Raw genomic sequence first — 16,081 nt, forward strand, 5'->3', positions numbered from 1 at the left:
CGCTTGGGCTGAGCCGGAGAGAGGAAGCAACTCTGTCCAACCGCCCTCACCGCCCCCCTCCCTCCCTCCTGCCCTCCTTCTCCGGTCTGTCTATCTGTCTGGTAGGCGGCTCCGCCAAGTCTGCTCCGCGCTGTCGCGGGACCTGGAAGGTGAGCGCGGAGCAGCAGGTCGAAGCTGAGCCCCGGACCCCCCCGGGGACAGAACAGGCGGCTGTCAAGAGCTGTAAGAAGGAGGTTGGGCGGCGGGGGGGGCGGGCGGGAGGGAAATGGTCCCCCCTCCCCACCTGGGTGGGGAGACATAGCATTGGGTTGCATGGAGAAAGGGGTGGCTAAGATGGGGGGTGTTGGGAAATGGCGGGTCAGGGGGCGCAGGCAATTCTGCCGAGGTTGAAAGAACCATTGAGATTTGGAAGCGCGAGTAGACTACTAAAGGGGGGGGGCTAGGAAGGAGGTGTGTTGGGGGGCACACGTTGGGGCTCCTCGTTAAGACGAAGCCATTGTGGAGCATAAATGTTGTATCTGATGAAGAAAAATCTGCACAGCGAAATGTGGGAACCTCTAAAGAGCCGCTGAGAAAGAGTTTGGCACTGTAGTAGCGTAAAATTCACCGAAGAACAAAAAAACATGTTCCTGGTGAGGTATCATAATGGAGCATTTATTGGGGGGTCCAGTTCTGGAAACGTTTGCATGAGGTCCTTGCCCACTGACTGGTTTGATGATTCAGGTGCTAGGGTCCTATGCGTATAGTACTAATGCATGGAGTAAGCCCTGTTGAGCGTAGTTGAATTACTTCAAAGTAAACAGTAACATGCCTAAATTTGAACTGTAAAGCTGTAATCCAATATACACTTCTCTGGGAGTTAAGGTGTGGGGAACTTAGTGGGGCTTCTGCACTATGTATACGGTGGTACCTCGGGTTACATATGCTTCAGGTTACATATGCTTCAGGTTACAGACTCCACTAACCCAGAAATAGTGCTTCAGGTTAAGAAATTTGCTTCAGGTTGAGAACAGAAATCGTGCTCCGGCGGCGCGGCAGCAGCAGGAGGCCCCATTAGCTAAAGTGGTGCTTCAGGTTAAGAACAGATTCAGGTTAACCTGAGGTACCACTGTACTATATTTTGCCTCCTGAGAGCTCAGGGTAGTATTTGTTCTTGCACAGTCTCTGTGAGATACGTTAGTCTGGATTATAGTTTTTTCCCCAGGGCAGCTTTCAGTTTTATTGATGTCCACTTAGTTTTGGCTTATCTTGGAGACTTCAGTACTATTATAGTTCCAGGCTTTTCACAGTCATTAAGGCATTGTCTGGCCTAGATTCTGTGCATTTTGTTTTAATCTAGTTCCAATAACAATATTGATAATAGGAAAATATGTGAATTGTATTTTACCTGAAAAGCTGATTCTTTCACTAACCCTTTCATAGTATTTACCAGCTGGTGCGAAGAAGACCATAATCTTTTAAATTTCAAAATTATGGCTATTATTACAGACGAACACTCTAATGAATCTGGTGACAGCTCACATTTTGACCCAAGATTATGCCATGAAATAATATCTCCAGCCCCTCATGCTTTAGAAATAGAAATCTCACATATGGATTCTCATGAATCCGTACTATTTTTACAGCTGGATCTGTAAAACCCACCATTTATTATAGTTCACTCCAATACTGACAGGCTGTACAGTTAAAGAAACCCTCTCTCTCACATGCACACATGAAAATCTAGCATTTTATGACAAAGCTATGGCACAAAAATGCAGGTCCAGGGCATGGTTGCACGTCTGAGACAAGATTGCTCTTTGGCTTAAATTCAGACTCTCTTCACACCTGCACTGTCCCATCCATCATCAAGGCATAACTGAGAGTACAGCATAAGAAATAGTTCACCTAATGCTCTACATTACAGCAGCATCATTCTGTAAAAGGCAGTTTAAGACATAGATCCAAGTGATTTCTACTAGAATAACAAAAATACACTGCCTCATCATAGCTCGCAGATTACAATGGTAAAAAAAGCATAAATTCAATATATTGTGGCATTCCGATGGTGCAAAACAAAAAACCAACAACAATAATAAGGAATGGATAAGAGATTCTCAGTTTTTATAGGTACTTATCCTATAACTGCTGCCCAGTTGCAACTCATATCAGTATCCACCATCAAAAAACAAATACCTTTATACCCAGCTTTGTGGTATCATTATAGCACAAACACCTTGATCACACATGGTTCAGCCACAGAATGTGTGGACTAAATTCATACAGCAAACAACAGTTTGCCCTTGCTGTTAAGTAACCACAAGCTCCCTCAAATATCCATGAGTTGGGACAGGGCTTTCAAATCAGAAAATATGGCTTCCAGGCACACATGAGGAGGAACTGTTCCACAAATGTGCACTTGCTAAATCTGGGAATGGATGTCTCAGTTAAGAATAATGAGGACATTCTATGACATTTGCTTTAACCCAGCAACCAGTGACTAGACTGTAGTCCCTCATTAGATAAAGTTCTCCTACCATTTGCAGCTTTTTCTTTTTTCAGTTCACCATTCTTATTACATCTGGGCTATTATGTCTGCACAAAATCGCACCCACCAGATTAATTCATATAGAGTAATTTCCCAGTTTTGTACTCACACAGATTAAAATTCTCACTCCACTCATAAGCAGACATTGAAAGAGGTGAAATAATTTTAGGTAGCCACTGTAATTATGACAACATGATGTAGATGCATTGTTAATCTGTGTTAAGTGACCACATTTAGGGCATGCACAGGCAACTGATGAAGTGATCTACTGAGTACTTCTTCTGAGCTCTTCTGGCGAATGAGCAAGAGAGATTGAAAAAGCTCATGTGCGGCAGAGGATAGGGCATGATGCTAGGATAATTCCTTCTGACTTGGGGCAGGTTGCCACTGCTCTTCATAAATTTCTTCTCTTATCTTCTTACATGGTGAAGCTGTGGGCATCACTCTCCCCGCCCCCATGTTGTTCAATTCACATATCAAGTTGCTGTTCTATATTGATGGGTGTACACATGTGCTTCTTCTGGGGGAGAGAGAATTTGTGTGCATTGGGATTCATGCAACTAGGTATTGGTGTGGAACATCCACTTCATAAGGGAAGTATCTGTCCATGGTAGCTAAGGGGCACCATACTGAATTAATTAGAGCAATGTGCTGAAAGTCTGAGTGTATACCAGATATTACCCTACAAGTGGCAAGGCAAGGGCCCGAGATTATTGATATTGGGGAAAGCACTCCTTTAGGTACTTGAGTCCCAACCCACATCTGCCTTGGTATGCTAGTACTAACACCTTGGATTGGTGGTACATGGTGCCATTGCACTGACCAACCTGGCAGCCAAATTCTGCACTAGCTTCAGCCTCCAGCATCCCATATTACAGCAGTGCATTGCAGTAGTCCAGACATGAGGGCCCCAAAGCATAGGCAACTGAGACCAGGCTATCTTGGGCCAGGGATAGCTTGAGCTTTCAAACTGGCCTAAGCTGGTCTTAAACACTCTTAGCCACAGACAGATTCGAGTGACAGATTCGAATCCAGGAGTACTGTATTTCCAGACTACAAATCTACAAATTTCTTCAAGGGGAATGCGACACCGCCCAGAGCCAGGTTTCCAGACACAGGAACTGCTCACCTACAGCACCTCTCAGTTTTGTGACTCCCACCTAGCCCATCACTTCTTTCAGATACCAGTTCAGCACCTTCGTAGTCTTCCCTGATTCAGATGAAATGGAGAGATGGAACTGTATGTCACCAACATAAGGTCTCTGGATAACAGCTCCTAGCAGTTTCATATGTTGAATAGTGAGACATAATGGACTCTTGGCTTAAAAGCTATATTGCTGAGAAAGTTATTTACGATTACTTGCTTTCTAGTAAGGACCCTACAGGTAAGAGCAGGACCATCCCATTACAGTGCCTCCCTCGAGTTTCTCTAGGACACCATGATCAATGATGTCAAAAGCTACAAAGATATCAGAGCTAAGTATTCCAGGAATTGTAGAGTGGAATCTTTTCAGTGTGCAAGAAATTGAGTTAAGTGATAGAAATACTCTATTGAGGTGATTTCAGGATTTACAAATTTTGCAAGGTAAATCATGCATAAGAAGGATAGTAGAAGATTATCATTGTGCAAGCACTGTGCTGGCTACCAGTGAACCACTGGCATCCAGGGTGTTAGTATTAGCATACAGAGCATATAAATGGGACCCAAGTTCCTAAGAGAGCACCTTCCCTAATATCAACCATCTAGGTCCCTACAATTGGCTGGTGAGGTCTTGGTGGTAATGCTCTCACCAGGAGCTGCCCAGTTGAGGTTAACCGGTGATAGGGCCTTTTCAGTGGTGGTTCCCTGTTTAAGGTAAAGGTAAAGGACCCCTGGACGGTTAAATCCAGTCAAAGGGTTACGGCGCTCATCTTGCTTTCAGGCCAAGGGAGCTGGTGTTTGTCTACAGACAGCTTTCGGGGTCATGTGGCCAGCATGACTAAACTGCTTCTGGTGCAACCGAACACTGTGACGGAAACCAGAGCGCACGGAAATGCCATTTACCTTCCCGCCACAGTGGTACTTATTTGTCTACTTGCACTGGTGTGCTTTCGAACTGCTAGGTTGGCAGGAGGTTCCCTGTTTGTGGAATGCCCTCTCTAGTGAGGTGCATCTGTCTCCATTACTTTTAACTTTCAGAAGGAATTTTAAACCATCCCTCTTTACCCAGGCATTTAGTGACTAAAGAGTACTGGATGAAATACTGTTTTTAATTGAAATTTGCTTTTAGATGTTTTCAGTTGTAATAGTTTTTGGAATGTTTTGACAGTGTTGTTTTTGAATTGTGGATGTGTTTGCCACCCTGGGCTCCTTCTGGAGAAAAGCTGGGATAGAAATTAATTAATTAATTAATCAATCAGTAATTTGGCAATAGGATGGTGAGAGACAGCTTTATGAAATTTTTTAGGATGTGAGAAGGAGTGAATTATGTATCTACAAATGTAAGTTTGGGGCAGGAGCAGATCCTAGAGTATATCTTAAATTTGTAGTTGCCTTGTGAATCTCATGATGTCCTTATATACATAAGATAATCCTAGATTTGAGAACCTAAGATAGGGAAGCCTCCCCCTCCCCATTAGCTGAATGCAAGTGACTGTAAAAAGTGCATTTGGAATTTGTTAAAATAGATCGTCTGCATAAGTTTTGGAAAAATTTATTAGTAAGTGGTTTCTTTCAAAGACAGGGTAAGTAAGTAGTGCTGTTGAGCAGAGGTTGGAACAGACATCCCTTTTCAGCTTGAATCCACTTTTATTCTTCTAAGAAAAAATCATTATCGAAACAACAACTGAATATTCCAATTTGCTCCTTCTGTGTAGCAAGTAGAATTTCCCCAGCTACCACTGCCGGACTTCACAATGGCCTCTTCTTATAATAGGGAACGTGATAGAATTCAACCACTAGGTGTCACCCTTTACCATTCAAAGAGGGATACAGCTTCTTTGCCTGATAAGCTTGTGATTTGTCAGTTCATTTTGCTTGTTAGTTTGTTACCAATGAGCAATATCAGCTCATCCCATCTGCTCAAAATAATATATTGCTTCCTCAGTTCAAGAAAATAAGTGATTTTTAAAAATAAATATAAAAACTTGTGACAATTCCACCCCCATTTTCTGTCTCATTCAACATTTAATCTTATTACAGTGGTGCCCCGCAAGACGAAATTAATTCGTTCCGCAAGTTTTGTCGTCTAGCGAATTTTTCGTCTTGCGAATCACGAAATCCCATAGGAATGCATTGAAAATCAATTAATGCGTTCCTATGGTCAAAAAAAGTCCAAACAAAGCCAAATTTTGGTACAACAACAGTTTATTAACTGCTCTTTAAAGTCACACATACTGTAAAGAGCAGTTCAAAAATTGAAGGGAAAATAAATTAACTTTATAAACATGACAGAAAAACATTTAAAAATCAACAAAGTGTACAGTACATTTTCTAAGACTCTGGGGGACCACTCGAAGAAGGCTCCTCTTCCACTCTTTGCTTCTTGCTCAAGAACCTGTCCATAGTCTGCTGCTTCATCCGCCTTTTCAGCACCTCCCTGAAAGGCAACATGACCCTCATATAAAAATGTTCCCAACGTCATGTGCCACGTGCTTCTCAGGGTGGTGCTGCTCTGCAAAAGTCTGCACCTCCTTCCACTTCAGGCAAATGTCCCTCAGTTTTTCGGAGGACAGCCGTTCCTCAGTTGCTTCCTCCTCTTCCAGTGAGGCCTGCTCCTGCGCAGCCTCTGCCTGCAGTTCGACCAGCTCCACGGTGGTCAGCTCGTCGTCGTGCTCCTCCACCAGCTTCCAGACGTCCTCCTCCGTGACCTCCAGGCCCATGGTCCTCCCCAAGGCAACAATGTCCTGCACCACTGTTGACTCTGGTGCATCAGAGTCACTTGGTGCCACACAGTCCGGCCACAGGCTGCGCCAAGCGCAATTCAAATTTCTCTGGCTGATCCCGTTCCAGGCCGTGGTGATCATCTTCAAGCAGGTGACGATGTCGAAGTGGTCCTTCCAGAATTCCCGCAGGGTGATGGTGGTGCAGTCAGTCACCTCAAAGCATCGCCTGAAAAGCTCCTTGGTGTAGAGTTTTTTGAAATTGGCAATGACCTGCTGATCCATCGGCTGGAGCAGTGGCGTGGTGTTAGGCGGCAGGAACATGATGTTGATGAAGCTGAACTCCTCCAACAAGTCCACCTTAAGGCCTTTAGGATGGGCAGGAGCATTGTCCATCAGAAGCAAAGCCTTCAGCGGCAGGTCGTTGTCCAGCAGGTACTGCTTGACAGCAGGGCCAAAAGCAAGATTGACCCAGTCCACAAACAGCACACGTGTGACCCAAGCCTTGCCGTTGGATCGCCACATGACACTCAGCCGCTCCTTGTCGATCTTGTGTCTCTTGAAGGCCCGTGGGTTCTCCGAGTGGTACACCAGCAGGGGCTTGATCTTCAGGTTGCCGCTTGCGTTGGCACAGAAGAGCAGGGTCAGACGGTCCTTCATGGGCTTGTGGCCAGGCAACTTGGCCTCCTCCTGTGTGATGAAAGTCCTTTTGGGCATCCTTTCCAAAACAGCCCGGTCTCGTCGCAGTTGAAGACCTGCTGTGGAACGTAGCCCTCCGTCTTCACAACCTCCAGGAACTCCGCTGCAAAGTCTTCAGCCGCAGAAACATCAGAACTGGCAGCCTCTCCATGCCAGAAAAAACCACACAAGCTTCCAGATTCTTGCAAACCCCTCTCCAACTGTTTCCCCAGCCACCCAGCACACAGAAATTCAAATCCAGAATTTTTTTAAAAAAAACAGCAGAGTGGCCCAATGGTCACAGAAAATCATAAAAATGCAGAAAAAAACACAAGCTTCCAGATTCTTGCAAACCCCTCCCCAACTGTTCCCCCAGCCACCCAGCACACAGAAATTCAAATCCAGAATTTTTTTAAAAAAACAGCAGAGTGGCCCAATGGTCACAGAAAATCATAAAAATGCAGAAAAAAACACAAGCTTCCAGATTCTTGCAAACCCCTCCCCAACTGTTCCCCCAGCCACCCAGCACACAGAAATTCAAATCCAGAATTTTTTTTAAAAAAAACAGCAGAGTGGCCCAATGGTCACAGAAAATCATAAAAATGCAGAAAAAAAACACACAAGCTTCCAGATTCTTGCAAACCCCTCCCCAACACCAAGTCCTTGAATTCCAAACACCCCAACCCAAAATCCAAAACCCCCCAAAAAAGTTTTAAAAACTTAACTTACCAAATGGCTGCAAAAGAAGTTCTGGAAAAGCTTCAAAAATCACCAAAGTCTTTAAAAACCTCAAAAAAGGCTACTATGTACACTGCGTTCTATGAGTTGCTCCTCGAAGTCAAGTCGCAACTGTATTAACAGTGTTAAGAAAAAGGAAACAAACTTGCAAGACGTTTTCGTCTTGCGAAGCAAGCCCATAGGGAAATTCGTCTTGCGAGGCAACTCGAAAACGGAAAAACCTTTCGTCTAGCGAGTTTTTTGTCTTGCGAGGCATTCGTCTTGCGAGGTACCACTGTAAACATTTTCTGGTTGTGGGGATGGGGCGTGGAATAGCAAGAGAACCAAGACTGGGAGACTACTCTAAGGTAGCTCACCTTACTTTTCCATAGTTAACAGGAGGACAATTTTTACTTTCAGATCAATCCTTCTTTACTCAGTAAAGTAAGACCTATTGCATCCATTGGAGCTTATTTCCAGGTAAGTGTATGTAGGGTTGCAGCTGAGTAACTAGGATTTCCTTCTGCATATACCTGCATCAAATTGTACTGACTGTGATAACATAAATCCAAAATGCAACTTGTATAATTGATCATAATTGGGAATTTTGCAATATTCATTTAGTAATTGTTCATACTGGAGAAATGTGTTTCTGCTTAGCAGCAGTACTGCTTTTCTGAAATCATAGCAAAAATCAGGTTGGGTTTTCAGAGCACTGTAGGAATGTTCCTAAATACTGAAAATGTCTGCCTAGTTTATGGTGCTGTGAGTTGAATTCTAATCCATCTGAATGGGCTAGATGTTATACTTTGATTCTGCCCACTATCACCATGCTTTAAGGCATTTCTGCATTTCCTTCCCTTAAGACTCAAAACCAAAATAAAAATGGGGAGAGATAGTGAATGCAAGAATAAACCACAAAGAAAAGCGCCAAAAATATTCCATTGTTGTCTGAGGTGTTTTGGAAACAAGAAGTTCAATCATCAGGGCAATCTACAAATATATAAAAACATATATCTAAGTAATATTTTGAAACTAAATCTATTTAGTTTTATCTGAATAAATCTTTTTCCACTCAGTTTTGCACTGGAACAAGCAGTGAGGCTTTATACTTCACTGTTAATATTACCTTAATATATCTCACATTTACCTGTATAAAATCAAGCACTATTTGTATTATGTACAAACCATTTATCATAAAAATAATAAGACCTGGTTGAAGCGCACATGTTTGCCATGAAGGTGGTTATTGTTGGTATTCCACATTTCAGCTGGGAAGATTCTTAGGATGGTATATTCAAATATACAAATCAATGCAACAACCATAAGGCCAGCAATGTAAAAAAAATAAAAATAAAATTGAACTGCGACCATAAGTGTTAGAGTTATTTAAAAGTGTCATGCTGGTGGAAGTAAAATGCTATGCAAGCCATTTCATTCAAATGTTTTAAAGTACTGTGACGTGCCCTTTTCTTTCTCAACTGCAGATGGAAGCAGGAGTTGGATTTAAGCTTCTTCAGTTAGTTTAGGTTCCCAGTTATAATTCTGTGAAAGTTAGCCTCTCCGTAACAAACCTGAGCCGTGTGTGGAACTGGAGCACCTGATAGAGCAGTGATAACACCATGGAAGTACGTTTTTCACTGGGAATTGCAGCTGATGTTCATAACTTTAGCTACAAATAATGGAAGTATGCATCATATTCATGGACAAGATAGCTGCAAATTACTGTACATTGCAGTAATGTTTGTTCCAAAAAAATATAATTTATATGCTTTTAATTTATATGCTACATCTCCCAAGCCTATTTAAAAAAAAATCATGAAAACTCTATTTTAACAAGAACCTTGGGCCAGTCATCAGTGCCAGGGACCAACATGTGACTTACACATGTCTGTCTCTAACATAAACATAGGGCAGTATCCAGCTAAATAGGCCCTTTAGTGCAAGACTTCTGGCTGTGCAATGTAATTTCTCTGCCCTCTCCTCTTCCTGTTCACCCTATAATTCTGCTCCGGAGGGTTGGAAAACCTGAAACAGATTTAGGAGGAGCACAGGGAGAGGAGACTGTGGGAAGTTCTGTTGTGTAGCTAAAAGTCGGTGCGTAGTGGAACTATTTAGATGCATACAGCCCATTTTCTTTAAAACGACCTTCCCATAATAATTTTGCTGTTGTTCACAAATGTCACAGCATGGTATAATCATTTTGTACAGAGTACAACATTTTTGCCTGCAGTCAACTAGTAGAGAAATCGGCATTTGTATCTCTTGGTGTAGGAACGTTTTGGTGACTGAACATTCTGGTATTCAGCTATACCCAAGTAAACAAATCCCGCTGTTTACTGGAGACTGCACAGAGTGAACATAAATGTAATACTCTTTCTTGGTTTTTTGTTTGTTTTAAGATCAGTTTACTGAAGACTGCAATGGAACGATTTGACGTGAAGCCACCTCCCTCCCGGAGCCGTTCTAAAACCGCTTTGTATGTGACTCCTCAGGATCGCGTTACTGAATTTGGCAGTGAACTGTATGAAGACGGGGGGAAACTGTACTGCACGTTCTGCAATGTGGTCCTGAATCATGTTCGCAAGTCAGCCATCAATGACCATCTCAAATCCAAAACGCACACCAAACGCAAGGGGGAGTTTGAGGAGCAAACTGTCAGGAAGAAACCGCGAACTCTGACTGCCTCTTTGCAGTGCAACAGCGCAGCCCCGACAGAGAAGCCCGGTGTCGTCCAGGACTTTGTAAAAATGTTTCTGGAAGCTAGCATTCCCCTTGAGAAGGCTGATCACCCAGCTGTGCGAGCTTTCCTCTCTCGCCACGTGAAGAATGGGAACTCCATACCCAAGGCAGACCAGCTAAGAAAAACCTACTTGCCTGATGGGTATTCACACCAGCTTCTCAAGTCTGAAGACCACTGAGTGGAGGAGGCCACTTGGTTCTAAGTGTGGAGTATTAACAGTTGCATAGCAGTGACGTGGTTTATTTTTATATTCATGCACATGCAATGTTACGTAATGGTTTTTGTATTGTAAAATGACAATCTATTGCAAAACGCAACGGTGTGCAACAAATTGTTGGTGACTCTAGTATTACAAGAGTTTGGATCTAAAATGTTGTTAAGCTCCTTGAGAAAGGGGGTGGGAATGGGGGGAAATGGCAGAAAGGTGCCATGTTGCTGAGTTTGTACAGTCCAGTGCTAAATCATTATTGTAGAAAAATTCCTTTGCTCGCTTATCATCCTCCTGCATTACCTGATAATTGCAAATGATCAAATTAGGCATGGTCAAACTCAATAGTCTAATTTCTGGCTTTAACATGTATTCATATATGCCCAATATGTGTGCCCCGTATTTTCAGCATAAATTTATCTCCAGCATAGCTATACTTAGGGATGCCAAAGCAATCCTGCAGGCTTGATTTCCAATGCTATTGTTTCCATTTTTCTGGTTTGCGCTATTATCCTGAACCCACTTTCTGTCTCATTTTATGTGATTTACATTCTGTTGGATGGAGAAGTTTTAACTGGTGGCTGGATGTGCAAACTCTTGCATAGCTGTTGAGGGTTGAAAGGATGTAGATGTGCATCCCATTGAAAGCCAAGGGTAGCATCTACTGTTGGATGCTCATTCTGCTGAGCATCCCTTTTGTGTACACAGTCCTGAAAGCAAGAGTATATGACATACTCCACAGAATTAAAGGAGCAATTTTCCCACATCCCTAATTATACTACAGATCAGAGGAAAGCTGCAGGACTGTAAGAGTAAAGTTACGCAGTTAGCTGCCTATAGATGGCAGTGTTTTGCAAATAATGGATATAAAGAGAAGTCTAATGTGCATTTTCATTGCTCCCTGTTTAATTTCAAAGCTGGCTCAAATAGGTGGTTGGGTGTGTGTTTTTTAATCTACGTTAATATCTCATGTTTTTGAACTTTGCACAGTTTAGGTCTATGTAATACGAATTCCTAGAGTTACTGATACCTTTTGCTTCACTGTCTGTTGTCTTTTTCTTTATGAAATGTTTTCCAAGGAGCAAAGCATTATTAGGAATTTGTAATTCATGACTAAAATATTTCTTCATGCATTAGCTAACAGCAATTCCTGATCCTACCACAGTTAAGCACTTTTGGTTCCCGTTGATTAGAATGGGAGAGTTTACCATAACTGTCTTTTCTATTGATTGAGTTTTTAAATGCATAACTTTTAAAAGCATCATGCCCCAGACATTTTACTTTTTCTTGGTGGAATTGCAAAGGAAGCAAAGTAGCTTCTTATTACTGGCCTGTTTTTTTAAAATTATTATTATTAATTAACATCCAAAGCCCAAATCAAATAGAAAAGAATGGGAAACTTCACCATAGACATCTGGTTGGAGTCAGATGATGGGTCCATTTCTTTCCCCACACTTTCCCCTCTTTTCTTGGACTAAAACAGATAAGAGAGCAGAAAAAGCAGTTTAAGGAACATGCAGATTCACTGGAAGGTTTTGACGCAGTCACACAGGCAATATTGCATTGAAAAGTTGCATAGAGTTTGAGGAAGCGGGTGATCATCAAGGTAGACCCATTGAAATCAATGGACCCAAGTTACTCTAGTAGGTATATACTCTTTATGTTGGAGATTATCCAAAATCTGTAATGCCACGTTGAGCTTGACATTGGTGAACATAGCCCAGGATCTGGACAACTTGGCTTACGAAAAACAGTATATTTCATATTTAATCCATTTTTTTGCTCTCATATATGTATGAAATTGCATAGGTGGCATCTGTTACAGGTTTCCATATATTTGGGGAGGAGCTTCTGTGTGTCCCCCACCCCACCTTCCTTTTCCCTTTTCTGTTTTTTTCCTACCACTGCAGTTGTTGCCAAAGTACTTTGATTTTTTGTTTTAAAAATCCAATAAACCCCATGTATTGCTCCTAATGTTACATCTGTAGCATGGAGGAAAATATTGAGGTTTTCTTTCTTGGGCTGAACCTAATCAGCCCTAAGCTTAATTAACTCGTAGCTGAACAAAGGATCACAGCCTTAATATTCAGTTCCAGAATGAAAAACAGTTACTGGCACACAGAATGTGTGTTCCAGTATAGACTTCCTGCACAATAGTTCTCAAGTGCAGAGATGCAGTACTCCAGTGCAGCATTAAAAAGAAATGTGTTACTCTATTGGACTGGGTGACACTGGTGTATCAGTTTCATAGGCAGGCCATTGTCAAGTTTTAAGATTAGATCAGCTTTCTTGCCTATGAAGAAAGCTCATAATAATGAATTGGGAGTAGAAAAATGCCCTGTTTGGGTCCATAGCAGATATTCTGTGGAAAATTTATCTCATTTAGTTTCAGATACCTTATATTTTAAAAAAAATATAAACATTAAACAGTAATCTACCTTTGTCAAAGAGGAATGCTGGAGCAAGTGGGTAGTTCCCTACAAAAAAACCCAACCTGTTTTTATTTTATTTTATTTTGCTTATCTACTAATTCTAGTGAATTGGAATGCTGTGGCATCAATAGATGTGTACTTCCCTGTCATCTTCAACTACAAGCTTCCTTTATATGATGTCAGAAAGGGAGTAGGTGCCCATTGCGCATGGCAGTGGGAAATGCATATGTTGTACTCCTGGGATATTTGTATTGCTTTGGTTCTTCTATTTGTAGGGCAGCCTCATCACTCACAAGGAAATGTCAGCAAAGAGCGGGGGAGGCGGTATGTGTGCATTTGCACACTTTCTTTTCACCCTTTCAATTAATGTGCAGAGTGGTGATCCATGAATTGCCTTGTGCTTCTGAAACTTACACATCTCAACACAAAATACATTAACTACCCCTGTCCTAACTTGGTTCCCTCAAGATGTTGTTGGGTTCCAACTCCCACCAACCCTCAATGGTTTAAGGTTCAGAGATTATGGGAGTTGTAGTCCACCAACATTTGGTTGGCTGCCGTTCAGTTAAACAGTTCTTGTTTGGCCCATTATGTTTTAAGTGAAAAGGCCGTACATAAGTGTGCTATGTAGAAGAATGGAAGCTGCACCATGATGCCATTAACTCAGATGACTGGTACAAATCATGGAAACAAGTAACATTAGATTCCTTTTCTTTAGGATATTAAATCACTATTTTGACCATACCAATGAGAAGAATTGTTGAAAGCCAGACTTCTGTAAGCATAAAATGGGTAGTTTACCTTTGCGCACATTATTTTTGTGTCATTTGTGCATGTAAAAATTAGAACTGAAATAAGTAACTAGTAGCAACCTAGCCAAAGGAATATAACAATGTTTTACAGATTGGTCTGAGTAGTTGCCTAAACATGATTTGGCTTTTGAATAGCTATTGAAAGCCACAGTCCTGTACATGCGTACTTCAACATAAGTCATATTGAATTCATGGGACTTGCTTCCAAGTATAGGATTTGGCTGCTCATATGTTCTCAATTGACATAGAGCAGAAACTTCAAATACATCAATTTTTGTTGTTCTAGACTCCATTGAACACAAGACTTCTACTTTTGTGAGACAGAAATGTTTCAAACTTTCTTAATTCTAAAATGAGTATCTGGTTGAGAAAGAGCGTACATTTACTGAAGCATCCTTCACAATCAGATGTTAATGTTGTACAAACCATGCAGATTGGGTTGGGGATGAAGGACGCCGCTAATAATGGGTTGGATCCAAGCCGAAAGCTCAATCCTATGCATGTCTACTCAGAAGTGAGTCCCATTGGGCTTACTTTCAAGTAAGTGTGCATTAGAGAACAACCTGAATTAGTTGCATTTAGTTCCTCTTGAGGTTAATGGAACTTAAGTCATGATTAACTTTTCACACTTAACTCAGTGGAGCAATATATTGAGTAGAAATGCATTGGACTGCCCTGTAAGTTTGAATACAAACCAAGGTGTTACTGTTCCTCATATAGTTGTCAAGACATACCTAATTGTCTTTTGAAAACTGGCTCCCACCAAATTTTCAAACCTGCATTTTTATGAAGTTAAAAGTTCAGGTTTTTATATTGATTGTTATAATGGATTGAGAAAACTTTTGAACTAACCTGTCCAGTTTACAAGAATGGCAAAAATAGTTTCTGCCAACTAGGATATGTTCTTATGCTACTCAAAAATCCCTAACTCCCTGAGGGTTTTTTTAAATAAATAAAAAAATAGTCTATTACAACCATGCAAAGATAGGTAGTGACGTAGTTAAACTGATTTTGTGTCTCCATTATAACTTTTTTTTCTTGAGTGAAATAAGGAACAAAATAACAGTGTGCTAACCATTACCATTTATTTATAGATATATATTGTATGGATAATCTTGCTATCCCTTTTTACTGTTCCATCTTTGAATTTGCTGCTAGGATATTTTTTGTTTGCTTATGCATGTTGAATATTCATTGTCTTTATGTTTTTAAAGTTCTGTGTTAACTTTACAAAATAAAGAGTTTTAAAACAATGGCAGCAAGGTCATATTTGAACAGCAAAAGATACATAGCAGAACTGCCAGATAGAGAGGTGGCACTGACTACTTTTAGTTTCCCCCTTTCTGTTATTTCTTTTGGCAAAATAGAGCAATCCAGGCCGCCATTCTACATGGGGTTTGGGTGCAGCTGAGATGTCCCTCTTCCCAGCCCTTCCTAGCTCTGCTAGCCTCTACTGACAGGGGCCCCCCAACATGCCCACCCAAACAACAGGCAGATCTTACCACTAACATCCCACTCGCAGAAAGCCTTGACATGTTTTGGGGAAGCAGGCCTGGCCTGGCCTAGCATCCACTAGATTCTCCTGAGATCTTGCCACCCTCATGTCATGACATTGGAGAGAATCTAATCCTCTTTGCTGCACCAGCCTGGCTGCTAGCAGAGCAAAGGGGTGTTTTTGCTTGCCACTCCACATTCCACACAGGTTGGTGTGAGCACTGGGAGTGTCGAGTTGGCAGTCCATGATGCCCTGCTTAGAGTTTAGGGTTGCACCTAAAAATGTGTCTGTGTGTTATATTGTAGCATAATCATTATCTAAAATAAAGGCTTTGCTTCCTTATTTGAAAAGAATCATTTCAGTCAGTGATAATGAGCCTATGGGACTTCAAATGTTGGATTCCAGTTCGCACCCTCCTCGATTGTTGGCCGTATTAGCTAGGACTGATGGGAGTTAAGAAACCAACAATGTCTGGAGGGCTCCATATTGGGGAAAGCCTGTTTTATCCAAATACCCAGGAGAAGAAAACACCTGGATAAAAAGCGGGGCTCGGCTTTCTCATTCCTGGCGGTTCCATAATATTTTATTTCTTGTACAGCGCAGTGGAC

The 16,081-nt window shown here is 41.7% G+C and overlaps 1 protein-coding gene across 8 annotated transcripts; it reads left to right on the forward strand.

Annotated features, from left to right (window-relative positions):
- Nucleotides 1–58: 58 nt before the first annotated feature.
- Nucleotides 59–15,815, forward strand: CGGBP1 (CGG triplet repeat binding protein 1). 8 transcript variants are annotated; one of them, XM_081199097.1, is made up of 4 exons: nucleotides 64–222; nucleotides 8,204–8,263; nucleotides 9,271–9,411; nucleotides 10,186–15,815. In XM_081199097.1, exons 3-4 carry the CDS (start codon nucleotides 9,406–9,408, stop codon nucleotides 10,702–10,704), a joined length of 525 nt encoding a protein of 174 aa, XP_081055223.1. In that variant the 5' UTR covers nucleotides 64–222; nucleotides 8,204–8,263; nucleotides 9,271–9,405; the 3' UTR covers nucleotides 10,705–15,815. The 8 variants fall into 8 exon arrangements, with proteins under 8 accessions (XP_081055230.1, XP_081055227.1, XP_081055228.1 ...); XM_081199098.1 differs by having other exon boundaries at nucleotides 98–149; XM_081199101.1 differs by lacking the exon at nucleotides 9,271–9,411 and having other exon boundaries at nucleotides 63–222.
- The last annotated feature ends 266 nt before the right edge of the window (nucleotides 15,816–16,081 follow it).

The sequence above is a fragment of the Podarcis bocagei genome (assembly GCF_964188305.1).
Source record: "Podarcis bocagei genome assembly, chromosome: 6".
NCBI lineage: Eukaryota > Metazoa > Chordata > Lepidosauria > Squamata > Lacertidae > Podarcis > Podarcis bocagei.